The 12,923-nt window shown below is 50.8% G+C and overlaps 1 protein-coding gene across 3 annotated transcripts in view; it reads right to left on the bottom strand.

Moving 5' to 3' along the window:
• CTNNA1 (catenin alpha 1) overlaps nt 1-12,923 on the bottom strand; it is a 122,222-nt gene continuing 109,299 nt past the window's right edge. For all 3 annotated transcript variants that reach the window (XM_063348694.1, XM_063348695.1, XM_063348696.1), the window contains exons 15-18: nt 12,260-12,441; nt 11,382-11,487; nt 4,318-4,452; nt 1-1,323 (exon numbers count right to left, since the gene is read on the bottom strand). In XM_063348694.1, the coding sequence (XP_063204764.1) occupies nt 1,036-1,323; nt 4,318-4,452; nt 11,382-11,487; nt 12,260-12,441 (711 nt within the window). In that variant the 3' untranslated portion in view covers nt 1-1,035. The remainder of the gene's footprint in view (nt 1,324-4,317; nt 4,453-11,381; nt 11,488-12,259; nt 12,442-12,923) is intronic.

A 12,923-nucleotide genomic window follows, 5' to 3' on the forward strand; every position in this document is an offset into this window, starting at 1 on the left:
TGGTAAAAGCAACTTTATTAGTTTCCCGCAGCAAAATACATTAGTAATTTGTAACCAGGCATTAAAATTCCCGTCCGGTGTCATACAGAAGTAATTGGCCGCCTCCGTGATTGTGTGTTGGATTGGATTTGCTCCGGGTGCTCCTCCGGAAAGGCCGGCGGGAAGGTGACCTGCGGGTGCTCTGGGCATCGGGTGTCCCGGGCACCGGGCCGTCCATGCGCTGGGTGTCCAGTGCACGGGGTGTTCCACCCACCGGCTGTCCCGTACACCGGGTGTCCAGTGCACCGGGTGTTCCGTACACCGGCTGTTCCATGTACCGGCTGTCCCCTGCCCGGGATGTCCCGTACACCGGGCGTTCCGTACACGGGGCACGCATGGAAACACCCTGTCAGGCAAACAGCTCGCTCACAGCAGCGCCCCAGCACCCCCCACATCTCCAGAGCACCCCCAGCAAAACCCAGGCAAGGGCACATCGTCTTTCCAGATGTTTCCCAGTTGTGGTCCCGCTGTTGCCTGCAGGATTTTCCTGCTCCTTTGAGCGTACAGAGCTTGTTCCCTTCTCCACCCAGCAGCAGGGATACACTGATACATACAATGCTTTAATTAATTTTCTTTTGAGTGAAAAGATCTAATTTTCCTCTCTTGATCACAACGAGAAACTGCCGTCTCCGAGTAGCACGATTCAACTGTTAGTGTTAACCGTTAGTGGTACTGTCAAATCCTCTTTGGTTATAGAACATTTTATTTAAAGCAAGATTATACAAAATAATTTTCCGCTAGAAAGACACCCCTGTATTCTAAAAGCAACCTAAATTAACACGCTTCCGCAGGCTGAAGCTCTATTGATAGGACTTAGAAATTTGAGTATTTCCCCGTGTGATCTAAACAAAGTTATCAAAATTATATTAAGTAAATACATTTTGAGGAATAGTAAACTTTTGGGAAAAAAAAAAAAATCCTTAGAATATTAAAAGTAGAGTTCTGGAAGGAGCAGTAGTGGCTAAAGAGAAAAACAACCGAGACAGAGACCTCTCTTTAAATACTCTCCATCGCCTTGAATTCACTGAGAGCCTGCACCGGGTTAACGTGTTTCTTCTGGGACGCCCTCTTGATTTTCGTTTGGGTTTCGTCCTGTTTCTCCCTCTTGACCAGGGGTTTCTTCTCCGGAGCCTTCATCTTCCAGGAGACGGCGGGAAGGTTGAGGGAAGCCATGCCCTGGGACTTCTGGTACTTGGTGGAGGCCACGTAGGAGGCCTTGACGGTCTGCACCACCGCGTTCATCAGGTTCTTGGCTGCTTGGATAAGAGACATGGCACTGTCCACCTGCCAAACGGGAACGCACAAGGGTTATTTGCCGTAAAAACGGTGGTTTTAAACTAGAGCAGGGCAGGGTGAGATCAGACATTAGGAAGAAGTTCTTTACACTGAGGGCGGTGAGACACTGGCCCAGGTTGCCCAGAGAGGGGGTGGAGGCCCCATCCCTGGAGACATCCAAGGCCAGGCTGGATGAGGCTCTGAGCAACCTGATCTAGTTGAAGGTGTCCCTGCTCACTGCCGGGGGTTGGACTAGATGGCCTTTAGAGGTCCCTTCCAACCCAACACGTTCTAGGATTCTATGAAAACCACACAAACACAGAAATTCCAGAACACGTGATAGTCCTGGGATGTAAAAGCACACGAAAATTGATCGTTCTGGGTTTGCTTTTGAAATCTGAGGTTCCAAATTGGAGGTGGTGTTTTTCTTCGGACACTACACGGCAAAAACCCGACTCGTGCCCCCGAAACCGAAGTGCAACGTTTGCCCGTGATCTCTGCCCTTTCCGTACCCGCGGCCATCAGACAGGTTTGTATTCTGCTGTTTGCTTTTGTGACTAAGCTTTAACAGTAGCTTATTCTCTAACGAAATTAATAAAGCTGTACTAATAGCTTAATCACCAATAATAAAAATTTAAGTCACCCTGGAATATTAAGTTGTATTGGAGAGGAAGGAGCGCAACTGCGTCCTCAGCCAGGCCTGGAGCGCTTTCCCAGGTGGTTCCTCGTTTACAAGAGCATTGAAATGAGTCAAAAAGAAGCATTTCCCAAAGCAGAGATGAAGAGCCAAAACCAGGGCAGGGTGGAAGAGAGAGGGGGGGACCGGCGAGGTGACCTCGGTGGCAGCCCACTTCTCCGGGTGCCGGAGCAGTCCCTCCGGCTTGCGGGGGCCAGAGGGCGCGGGGCAGGTTCTGCTCTGGGCTCTCTGCACCCTCTGCTCAGCTTACGCAGGAGCTCGCCTGCCCCCGCGCACCTCAATTCCTCTGCCGTAGGCACCTGAGGAAGGTTTTGGGGAAAACCCCGGAGCCGTTGCTTGTCTAGCAGCCAGCCAAGCTGAGCGGGGGGCGCTGCTTTTCGTACGGTGCCGGTACCTTCCCTTCCATCCCTCTGTGTTTTCAGTACCACGACGGCACATGGGACCCGCGCCCTCCGGCAAACCAGCGTGTCAGCTTTCCTCCCCCCCAGTCATCGCGCTGGGAAACCTTTGACTGTTTCCATGGATCTTCGCAGCGGGAAGAATCGTACCAAACGCAACGAAAGCAAGGAGGCACTTTTCTAAATGAATTGCCAGATTGCCGAGGGCGCAGGGTCTTGCTGCCCTGGTTCAGAGCTCCGCTTTCGCACCGATTCTGCGCTCCGTGCAGGGGGCGGGGTGTTAACAGCGAGAAGAATTTTACTTTTAGGCAGGCGCAGTCCCTGGACTGGCAGAGGTTCCTCGTCTGACAATCTGACAGAAGTTTAACGCTGCTGCTGGCGATATTCGGCCCCAGTGGGCAGAGTCGCGGCGAACAGATAAAACCGGGGGATTGGAGTACGGGTGGCTGTTCACGGAGCTCATCCAGGGCAGAAGGGTACGTACATCCCGAAGACGCCGGGTAACCGCAGTAGAACCCTGCAAGTACGTGTTATCGCATCACGGAATGGTGACACATCTACTTCCTTGAGAGCGCGATGCCTTCAGCCTTCCAGCTAAGAGGCCAGCCGGCGCGCAGCGCAGAGGCCCAGCAGCACCTCCGTCCCATTCCGTCCCGTCTCGGCCGTGCCGGGAATCCCAGCAGCTGGGACGGGCAGCGGCGGGAGGGGCCGCAGAGGTGCCCGACTCCCTGCCAAGGTGCTGAGCGCGGTCCGTGGCCAGCACCGCCTCTGCAGACCTCCCGCGGGTACCGCTGTCCCCAGGCACTCAGTTCCAGCTTGTTTGCAGGGAAAAAGATGCGCCGATCAGTTTAAGAACTCAAAATACCTAAGTGGCAGAAGGCGGTGAGGTTTTTTCCATTCGCTTTTAAGGACTCAGAAAGCCAAACTGAACTATCGGCCATTTCCGTCCCTTCTTCAACCTCCTGCCTCAGTCACGACATGGATGGGCAAAAGCCCCAGTGATCACAGGCACCTGTCCGGGGCGAGGAAGAACATGCCAGAAGAAATTAAGAATTTAGCTCCGCTTACCTCCCCCCAGATATCCGTCACCCAGATTCCTCTGAGGAGGAAGAATTTCGTGAACTACAGTGAAAAAATTATTTGCTAAGTAATGGCTGGAATAAGGAAGCAGGCTGGCCCACGGCAGCTTTCAGCTCTCATAAAACACAGCAGCCACTAGAAATCCCTGCGCTCTTCAGGGAAAGAAAGCCTCTTCCAGGCACAGCGACGTTGAAATATTAACATCTCCGGAGCACCGCTGGACCCCAGCGTGTACCAGGGCTGTGCAGAGACACGGGGTAGGTTTAGCTCTGCTGATTAAAGTGATTTGACCTCACTAAGAGTGAAAAACAGTCTGGAAACGCAGCAGACGACGCAAAGACAAAGTGAATCTGTTTACAAACACTGATGAGGAAGGAAAAGTGAAGTTTTATTTCCCCCCTTTCAAACAGTAAGCGTTTCCTCCAAGAACTTACCAGGCAGCGCAGGCGGGATAATAAACTTTGCAAACCTTAAAACTTTGACTGAATCATAGAATCATAGAATGGTTTGGGTTGGAAGGGACCTTAAAGATCATCCAGTTCCACCCCCCTGCCCTGGGCAGGGACACCTCCCTCCAGATCAGGTTGCTCAGAGCCTCATCCAGCCTGGCCTTAAAAACTTCCAGGGATGGGGCCTCCACCCCCTCTCTGGGCAACCTGGGCCAGTGTCTCACCACCCTCACGGTGAAGAACTTCTTCCTAATGCTCCAAAACCTCTTGTCTGTATTTTGTCCGTAATGTTTAGCATAAAAGCTTAGAATAGCTTGGAATAATTGTTCCCCCTGGAAGAAAACCCACACGAACCGGACACGTCCTAGTTCATACGTACCCCGGACACAACCAGTTCCCCTCCCAGGTTCTGCACTTCGGCCTTCACTTTGCTGCAGATGTTGAGCTGATGGCAGTAGAGCGCGATGCGCTGCAGGTAGGCCAGGAGGTCCTGCTTGCACGCAGAGTCGGGGCACTGCAAAAAAACAAAGGTGAGGTTTTTACTTCGCAATCAGGAAAACGGGACCAGAAATCGTTCAGGGAGAAACCAGACAACTCCGCTCCCTGCTGGTGAAGGGGCTGCAGGGATCGTTCCCCTTTCTGTCGAGCTTTGGTGCGCGAAAGACAACCGAGCGATACGTGGGCATCACTAAAGACAACCGAGTGATACGCGGGCATCACTAAAGATGTATAAAAAAACCAGAAGCGATAAACACGGGCTGTCGGAGCACAGGGGCAGCCACTGGACACAATCACCGGGGCTCGTTTCAGCTGCGTGGCTGCCCTGGAGCTCCATGCGAGGAGGAAGAGGAGGAGGAGGAAGGCTACCTAACCTTCCCAGAGCAGATTTGTTAACCATAAAAGGTCCTTCCTGAACACTGCACAGGCCACAGCAGCAACGATTTGACATCCAAGGTGTCAAGGTCCAACTAACAGATGTTACCAAATCCAGTCTCGATTCCCAATCTTAAGTATTTTAAGCTCGGAAATGATAAAGCCGACAGTTACTCAATTATATCCAGCAAAGTAGATATTTTCCTGACTTCTGCTCCCATTTCTTAGCAGTGTGGAAACTAGATTCCTCACCAGGCATGAAATAAAATTTCTAAAGTGCTTGCTGAAGCACTCATCCGTAAGATAAAAGTGACTTCTTCAGCTTTGCAATTGAAAGACCACGTAGGTTCCGGCGACCGCGGCGCAGTTGAGAGAGCTGTTTCCTCGGAGAGAGCCGAAGGGCCGTCCCTGGCGTCGCAGGGCCGAGCGGCGAGACGATTAACGAGCCGGTCTCACGCTGGATTTCAAAACAAGAGGAGCCCCGCTGAGGGGGCAGCCACAGTCCAAATTGGGATCTGCAAGCCTAAGACAGAAAGGCTACGGGAAGCCTTTTACTACCCAGGTCAGTCCTGCAGAATCTTTAAAACCGGCAGCGAGGATGGTGGCCGGCAGCGCTTCTCCGAAGAGTGCCGGGCCAGCTCAGATCTGCCGGCACGCTCGGGCTGTAGGCAGACCAGTGAACAAAGCAGCTGGCACGCACCGGACTCCACACACCCTTTGCCCACCGGACTCTTGTGCTGCGGATGAATCAAGCCCAGGGCACGCGTGCCACGCTCCTGCCCTGTGCGGGCAGCACGAGCCGGGCACCTACGGCTGCCTGAACCCCAGCGGGGGGGCAACAAACATCCCGGGCAGGGGCAGGTACTCGGGAAGCCCAGACGTCGTGGGCAGTGCTGCAAGCTGTGCCCAAGACAACAGATTTTTTTAACGAGTCTGGATATATTCACGATGGCAGAAGCTACTGCAATAGGGATGCGGGGGATACTATGGTCCAACATGTTCATCAGGACACGGAGCTGTTGGAGCGGGGGCAGAGGAGGCCCCGGAGATGCTGGGAGGGCTGGAGCCCCTCTGCTGTGGGGACAGGCTGAGAGAGCTGGGGGGGTTCAGCCTGGAGAAGAGAAGGCTCCGGGGAGACCTTGGAGCCCCTTCCAGTCCCTAAAGGGGCTCCAGGAAAGCTGGGGAGGGACTCTGGAGCAGGGAGGGGAGCCACAGGATGAGGGGGAACAGTTTTAAACTGGAAGAGGGAAGATATAGATGAGATGTGAGGCAGACATTCTTGGCTGTGAGGGCAATGAGCCCCTGGCCCAGGTTGCCCAGAGAAGCTGTGGATGCCCCATCCCTGGAGGGGTTCAAGGCCAGGTTGGCCGGGGCTTGGAGCAACCTGGGCTGGTGGGAGGTGTCCCTGCCCAGGGCAGGGGGTGGCACTGGCTGGGCTTTAAAGGCCCGTTCCAACCCAAACCATTCTGTGATTCAGTTCTGGTGCCTGCCGGTGAGGACACCACGCTGACAGCAGGCACGCTCCTGACCCAAGCAGGAAGTGTAGAACGGGCGTTACGTGCACACCCAGAACACCTGTAGCTTCAGCTTCCACGTGCTCTACACTGCGTCGTGTCCAACACAGCGTTGCTTAAACCCTGACCTGAGCCCCAGAGCAAGCGTGAGTCGCTGTACTGCGCTGCGAGCTCCCCTGCTCTTTCCTCCTCTGAAATGGCCACTTTGTGCATCATCTCCTCATCTTCCCTCCGAGCACTCACAGGTCTCCTGGACAAAACCAGTATCAGACTCACAACGATTCTTCCGTTTTCTGCTCTAAGGCAGGCAACATTGCACCCGGCATTATTTCACATCCAGCACCGTCCCAGCCGATCAAGAAGGAATTCAACTGGCGTGAACCAGAGACAGGACTAAAGGCAGACCCTGCAGCGATCTCCATCCTTCCTGGACTGCTGCACCCCATCCAGGAACTCATAAATCTCCAGCATCCAGGGGCTTGGCACACAGTTCTGGTCACTAAATGCAGGTTTTCTGGCACCCCATATGCGCGCGCGCACACACACACTAACCCAAATGCTTTTCCCTGCCCCACAGCTCAGCATGGCGGCAAGCAGGGCACGCCACCCTCCGCTGCTCCCCTCCAGACACCGCGTTAGCTGCGGGTCTGCCCCGACAGCCGTGCTGTGGGGCACCAAAAGCCCCAGAGAAACGCCGAGCGGACGCAGTGATTTCCCGTTTAGACGTGACAAGGAGAGAAGAGCCCTGCTGTGAGCAGCATTCGCTTCCCTTCCCCCAGCACCCCAGCTCTTCCCCCCGCCCAGAGCCGGCTGAGGTTCCCAGGCCCGCGTGGTCTGCGAGAGCTCTCTGCTCACCCCTCTGCACAGCAAAATCCCCTTTCAGCCGCTAACCCCGATCCCGTACAACGGACCGTCAAATGAAGACTCCGAATGGACACGGTACGCTTGGAAGAATAACCTTAGAAGTGGCACCAATTTACTACTTAATGCTTCGCTCAAGCCCAGGGTTATTGCTTGCAGCCGCGCAGCCTCTCCTCTCGGAGCAGGGCAAAAATCCCCTCTTGGGCAGCAGGGTCTGAGTCCCAGTTCTCACGTCAGACCTTCTCTCCTGAGCTACAGCTCGAGCTGTACAAGACGGAAGCAGGAACCAACGTTTCCCTGTCTATAAAAGGCCGAGAAGGAGAGCGCGGCCACAAGCAGTGATGTGCAAACAGGGGGTCACGCTCACACCGAGCGTTTGCTTCCCACAACACCGACGGAGCTGCCGTAACAGACACTGAACTCTGAAAGGAAGGTGGGTGCAGCTAAATAAATACACGTGCTTTTTCCAGGGCCAGAACAAGGTGGGTTTTTAAGCCAACGTGGTATTTCGTCACAGCAGAGAGAAACCAGCTGTGTTACGTGTTGCATACAGAGATGCCTCTGCATGGCGGGATGCTGGGATCTAGGGCAACACACACGCGCGTTTGGGTGGCTTTATGGGCATCTGACCCGCTGTGTCCATAAACGAACAGAATTCACCTTCTTAGCCCCAAGGAAGGTAATGAAACACCCGAAGTACCTGCAACTCTTACGTAGGCGCGTTGCTTCCCATCAGTGAAGTGAAAACCGTGAACAACGAAGCAGCGAAGCTCGCAGGTTAATTTTTTAAGCTAATCAATATTAGTCAGCGGTACAAGATGTTTTAGAGAAAGTCCACAAATAGCGTCGGCCAAGGAGCTAATGAAAAGCTGAAATTACCATTTTGGAAAATGCTCTCCATCTCCCAAACAGCTCATCTAACAAAGCGAACGAGCGGCGCAGCGGCAGATTGAATTGAATGTTGACAAATGCACAAATACGGCACGTCAGAAGGACCGCCGAACAATTCAAGGTACTTTATGCGTTGTGAGTTTATGGAAAGCATTTAAGGAGAGACGGTCTCAAGGAAAGCGGGTGCCGCATGTTTACCGATGGCTGAAGGAGGCAGCAAAACGTTCGTGGGGGAAGCAGTGGAATAGGAAATATTATTCGGTTGTATATATCAATGTGACGTGAGCTGGAAAACCTCATCCTATACTGCGTGCGCTGTTTCTACAAGGAGAATAGAGGATTCAGCTCAAAGAGAGATGAAGTTTAAATAGAGATATGACACAAGATAAAAAAGAACATCCACAAAAGGCACTGCAGATGCCTGTGTGATCCCTGTCCTTTCCTACGCAGGAACACTCAGATAAAAACCAAAAAACCCCAAAAGGCAACAGTTTCAACACTGATTAAGAAAGATTACATTATTGTACCAACCTACAACAGCCACAGAGACAAAAGCCCCGCCTGCAGTGCTAGCTTGGGAGGATTCCCACCAGCCGGTCACAGCAGATAGCTGCATCGTAGGCAGAAACCAATGTGTGCTGGGGGACACCCCCGCCTCCCCAAACCCCCCCGAACGGGACGCTGCCACAGGCTCAGTGGGGATCGTTGACAAGAGGTAAACTGGCTGCTCCGAGTCACATGCAGGATCCGTCCCGGGCAGAGCAAACATGCACACGCATCCCCTTGCTACCACCCCGCGGAGCAGCAGAATCACCTTTTCCTCCCTTTTGGCAAAGAGAAGGGGCAGGGAGAGCCAGAAGAGCTTGCGGAGTCCGTGCTGACTAAGACAAGCGCACAACCCCCATCCCCACACGCCTGGTAGGTGGCAGCCAGCAACCGCCCAGACTTTTCTTCCTCCCGCTGTATCTCCAGTTTGGGGTATGAATGCTGATGTGACAGCAATTCACAACGAAAAGCCCCCGGCCAGCCCCGCGTAGCAGCCGGGCTCGGCACCGGTCGGTTAGAGAAGCCGAAAGCAGGCGTTCCTGCGGCAGGGCAGGCGCGTGGCAGCGCGTGTCACCCAGCACAGCCACCAGCCCGTCCCCGTGGCGCGTCCCCGGACCAGCTTGCCAGCCTATGGACCAGTCCGACGGCAAGAGCCGGGCCGAGAGCTTTTCTGCCCTTGCCCCCAGCTCCTTTCCATTTAACGATGCAACTTCAACCTCCCACCAAAAAAAGAAAAAGCAACAGATTTTTCCTTTTGCTTTGTAAGTAATTCAACATTGAAAAAAAAATAAAAAATAATAATACGGAGAATCATTGTCTTGCCGCAAATCATTTTCGTTCGTGTCGTACTCGTAACTTCTTCATATTCCCCCATTCAAAACAAGCAGTTGAGCGAAAAGACGGAACGCCTTTGGGAAAACCTGCCGGCGGATGGCTTGACACTTTTCGACGGATGTGAAATACCTGGGCTAATAGCTTTTATGGTTTCAAAGGAAACGTGCTGTAAAAGTGCCTGACGGTAGGAGTTAGGAGTTCCTGACACACTAACGCGAGGGGTCATGATTCACCCGGTGCCAGGCGGCGAACGGGACGTAAAAGCCCATCCATTTGTTAAAATCCCCTATGAGGCAGAGGAAGGCATTAGCGCTGGGCTGAAATGGCCGCGCGGTACCTCCTCTGTAACTGTCACGTCGTTCCGCAGTAACAGATCACTACAAGTTTCTAAAGAGTGTGTAAGCATATCTAATGAGATATGCAAGCTGAAAGTATTAGTAGAGTACGGAGCCGGGGAAAAAAAAAAAGCTATATTCGTGTCAAAATGACTAACTGTACAGTCCCGCTCATATTTATCTTCAAATATGTGCTTAATCTTTTACATTTTTAAGAACCTTACTTCTACTAAAAGGAGCCATTTAGTTTTCTTCTCTATTTTGAAATGGCTCAGTGCAGAGAACCGTATAGCGAGTTTGCATAAAACATGTGAATTAAAGGAAAAAAAAAAAAAAAGCATTGTAAACCTTCAGCCCAAGATCCCCTGAGATCTATAACACAAACCGCTCCTTGCTTCATTTACCTACGGCAGCAGCGCACCTGATTCTTCCAGAAATACGGCTGTCAAAACGCTACAGCAAGGAGACCCCTTTTAAAAAGCACTTTTCAACTTTATCTCCCCGTCGAACACTTCTCACCGCATCATTAATAAATCAGGGTGAAGACAACGTCCTCTGGATGCAACATTCAAAGCGGGATCTGCATTATGAAGATTTACTCCCAAAGTGACGCGGTTTCATTTGAAACCTTGTGCTATGGATGGAGATTCGGGGAAGGAGTGGAAAGCACGCGCCAGCTGTACAAAGAAAGTTTAGCCCATGATCTCAGACTTAACCTACCGGCATTTCAGGGTCCTTCTTGAAGGCAGAATATTATTACTAATGCTGATGGTTCTCCGCAATTTGGGTGTGCACCGAGACCAAAGGCGCTTCTGCTTGGCCCAGCCCAGTTTGTGAAGTGGCTCAGGATGGGCAGATGCATTGCATAAAAGCCCGAGCTGGCACATAGTCCTTCAATCCTACCGAATTCTTTTCAAATACCTTTGTATTTGCACATGGTGTATAGCCCACCAACATGCACGACAGCCCGGGACAGGGTAGAAACACTCAGGTCACTACGTGCCTTGCTCAAAGTCTTCATCAACGTTGACCAGCCAACGAAAAAAAATACTAGAGAGCATTGACAATCTCATCACTCAGCCTCTGAGGCACTTGAAAATTGTTAATATTAAAAAGCTGCCTCAAAAATAATATTAAAGGTTGTGCAACAGGCCACGTGCAATAATTACGGTGTTGCCTATGCAGGCTCGTCATCGCTTTGGAGAGTATTGGGCATATTCCGAGCACGACAGAAGCGCCACGAATTCAGTTTCAGTCCTGTTCGGTTAGAGAAACTGGCCTAGATACGCTGTGACATGAAGCAGTGTTGGCATGTTGCTACCTTAAAATGGTAGGTGCTTGATTTAAGCCAAGGAGCTGCTGGTGTTACTGCTGGACATATTTAGCCGCTTACGTGGCTCTGGGTGGCAGGAGAGCAGCTAGAAAGAAAAGGCTAGAATTTTCCAGCAGCAAATCTGGAAAATGGGTTAAAAAAAACCCCCAAACCTCCAAACTAAACACATTTTATTCTGTTCATCGTGTCTGCAGTACTGAAAGATCTCCTATGGCTCATCTGTGCTGGAGGCTTATGAAAATGAGTTGTGACTTACATGGTCAGCAATAGTCCGTCCCAGCTTGTCCATCCTTGACCCAGCCTCTGCAATCTTCTTGGCCGCACTAATCACATCCGACGTATTTTTCAGTGGACCTTTACCTCTGCAAAACAGAACCGAGTCTACCCCCTAGCACCAGAAAACCGGGAGAGTGAACTATATATCGCTTTTCTCATCCTGTTCCATATCGCGCTGGAAGCGATTCCCCAGCCAAACTGCGGGAATAAGGTTGCACAGAAATAGGCGCCTTCATTTTCAGGACAGTTTCCCCCTTCCAGCCCCTCCCCATATTTAGGTTACATCTAAGAATGAAAACTGCTTAAATTTTACTGTTTTAAGCAACCTAATGATGATAAGAGAGAACATTTTAGAAGACAGATTCGCAATTTTCCTGGAACGCAATATCAAGTTTTAAAAATGGTGTTGTATAAAATCTGGTAAATTAATTTCAAAAGGCATCAAAACCCCTCTCTTTCTTTGGCAAATAACTGTACTAGGAACTATTTCTGCAGTACAGCAATATCAAGAAGCCCATAGAATTTAATGTTGTAAGGAACTGAGCAAGTATATATATATGTACACACACACACATATATATATATTTTCCTCGGAACAAAAATCACCCTTAAGAAAGAAAGAAAGCAAGACAGGCAATAACTGCTGTGCATCTATAGATCAATTTAAACAGTTATTACCACCCCGTCACTGCATAGTAATGCATCTCCCGAGTTAATACGCAGACTTTAATGGGGTAACATTTAAAGGAAATTATAAGTAAGACTCTTAAGAGTACTTGCAAAAATATTTCATTGAAAGACTGGCATCCCAGCCAGTTCTGGGAGAAGGTGGTGTGTGCGCAAATTAAAAAGACTCACCTGGTGAAGTCTGTCATTTCCATCATAATCATACACATTTGTTTGGCCAGAACAATTATATCATTACCGCTGTCATCCCATTTCGATACTTCAGCATCCAATTTACTCTTTTCTTCCTGGAAGCTTGCGACTTGCTCGGCAATCTTAGCTTTTTGCTCTTGAGGGAGCTGGGCCATGATAGCCTGAAAGAGAGAGTTCTCTCACATCGCCGTACGCCGCCGCTTGTGGAAGGCTTTTTGGGCCATTTCACTAATAAATCAATTTAAGTCATGCAGATGAGGGATAAAACTTTAATAGCCACCCTCTACCTAGAGGCCTTACGGAACCATCTCCTTCTATTCTGAACCAAAGTTTATGCTCTTTGTTAAGAAAGCGTGCCCAGAAAGACAAGCTGACATCCCAAACACGGGCGAGATAAAATTCTTAGAAACCGAACAAGTTTGCCAGGTATTAGCAACCATCAAAGAAAAAACTGCGTGAAAAGGAGGGACTTGCCTTTTCTACAAAACTTAAGAGTTTTAAAAGGAAAGTTCCACTGGGGTGGCTCTCAGTGTTGCAGCGCACACAAGAAATACGAGGCTTTTTCCTGCAAAAAGCTAGATGGACTATTTTGAAACATGCATACTGAGGCAAGAGTAAGAGGAAATAAAAAGTACGTGCCTAC

The sequence above is a fragment of the Chroicocephalus ridibundus genome, chromosome 11 (genome assembly GCF_963924245.1).
Source record: "Chroicocephalus ridibundus chromosome 11, bChrRid1.1, whole genome shotgun sequence".
Classification (NCBI taxonomy): domain Eukaryota; kingdom Metazoa; phylum Chordata; class Aves; order Charadriiformes; family Laridae; genus Chroicocephalus; species Chroicocephalus ridibundus.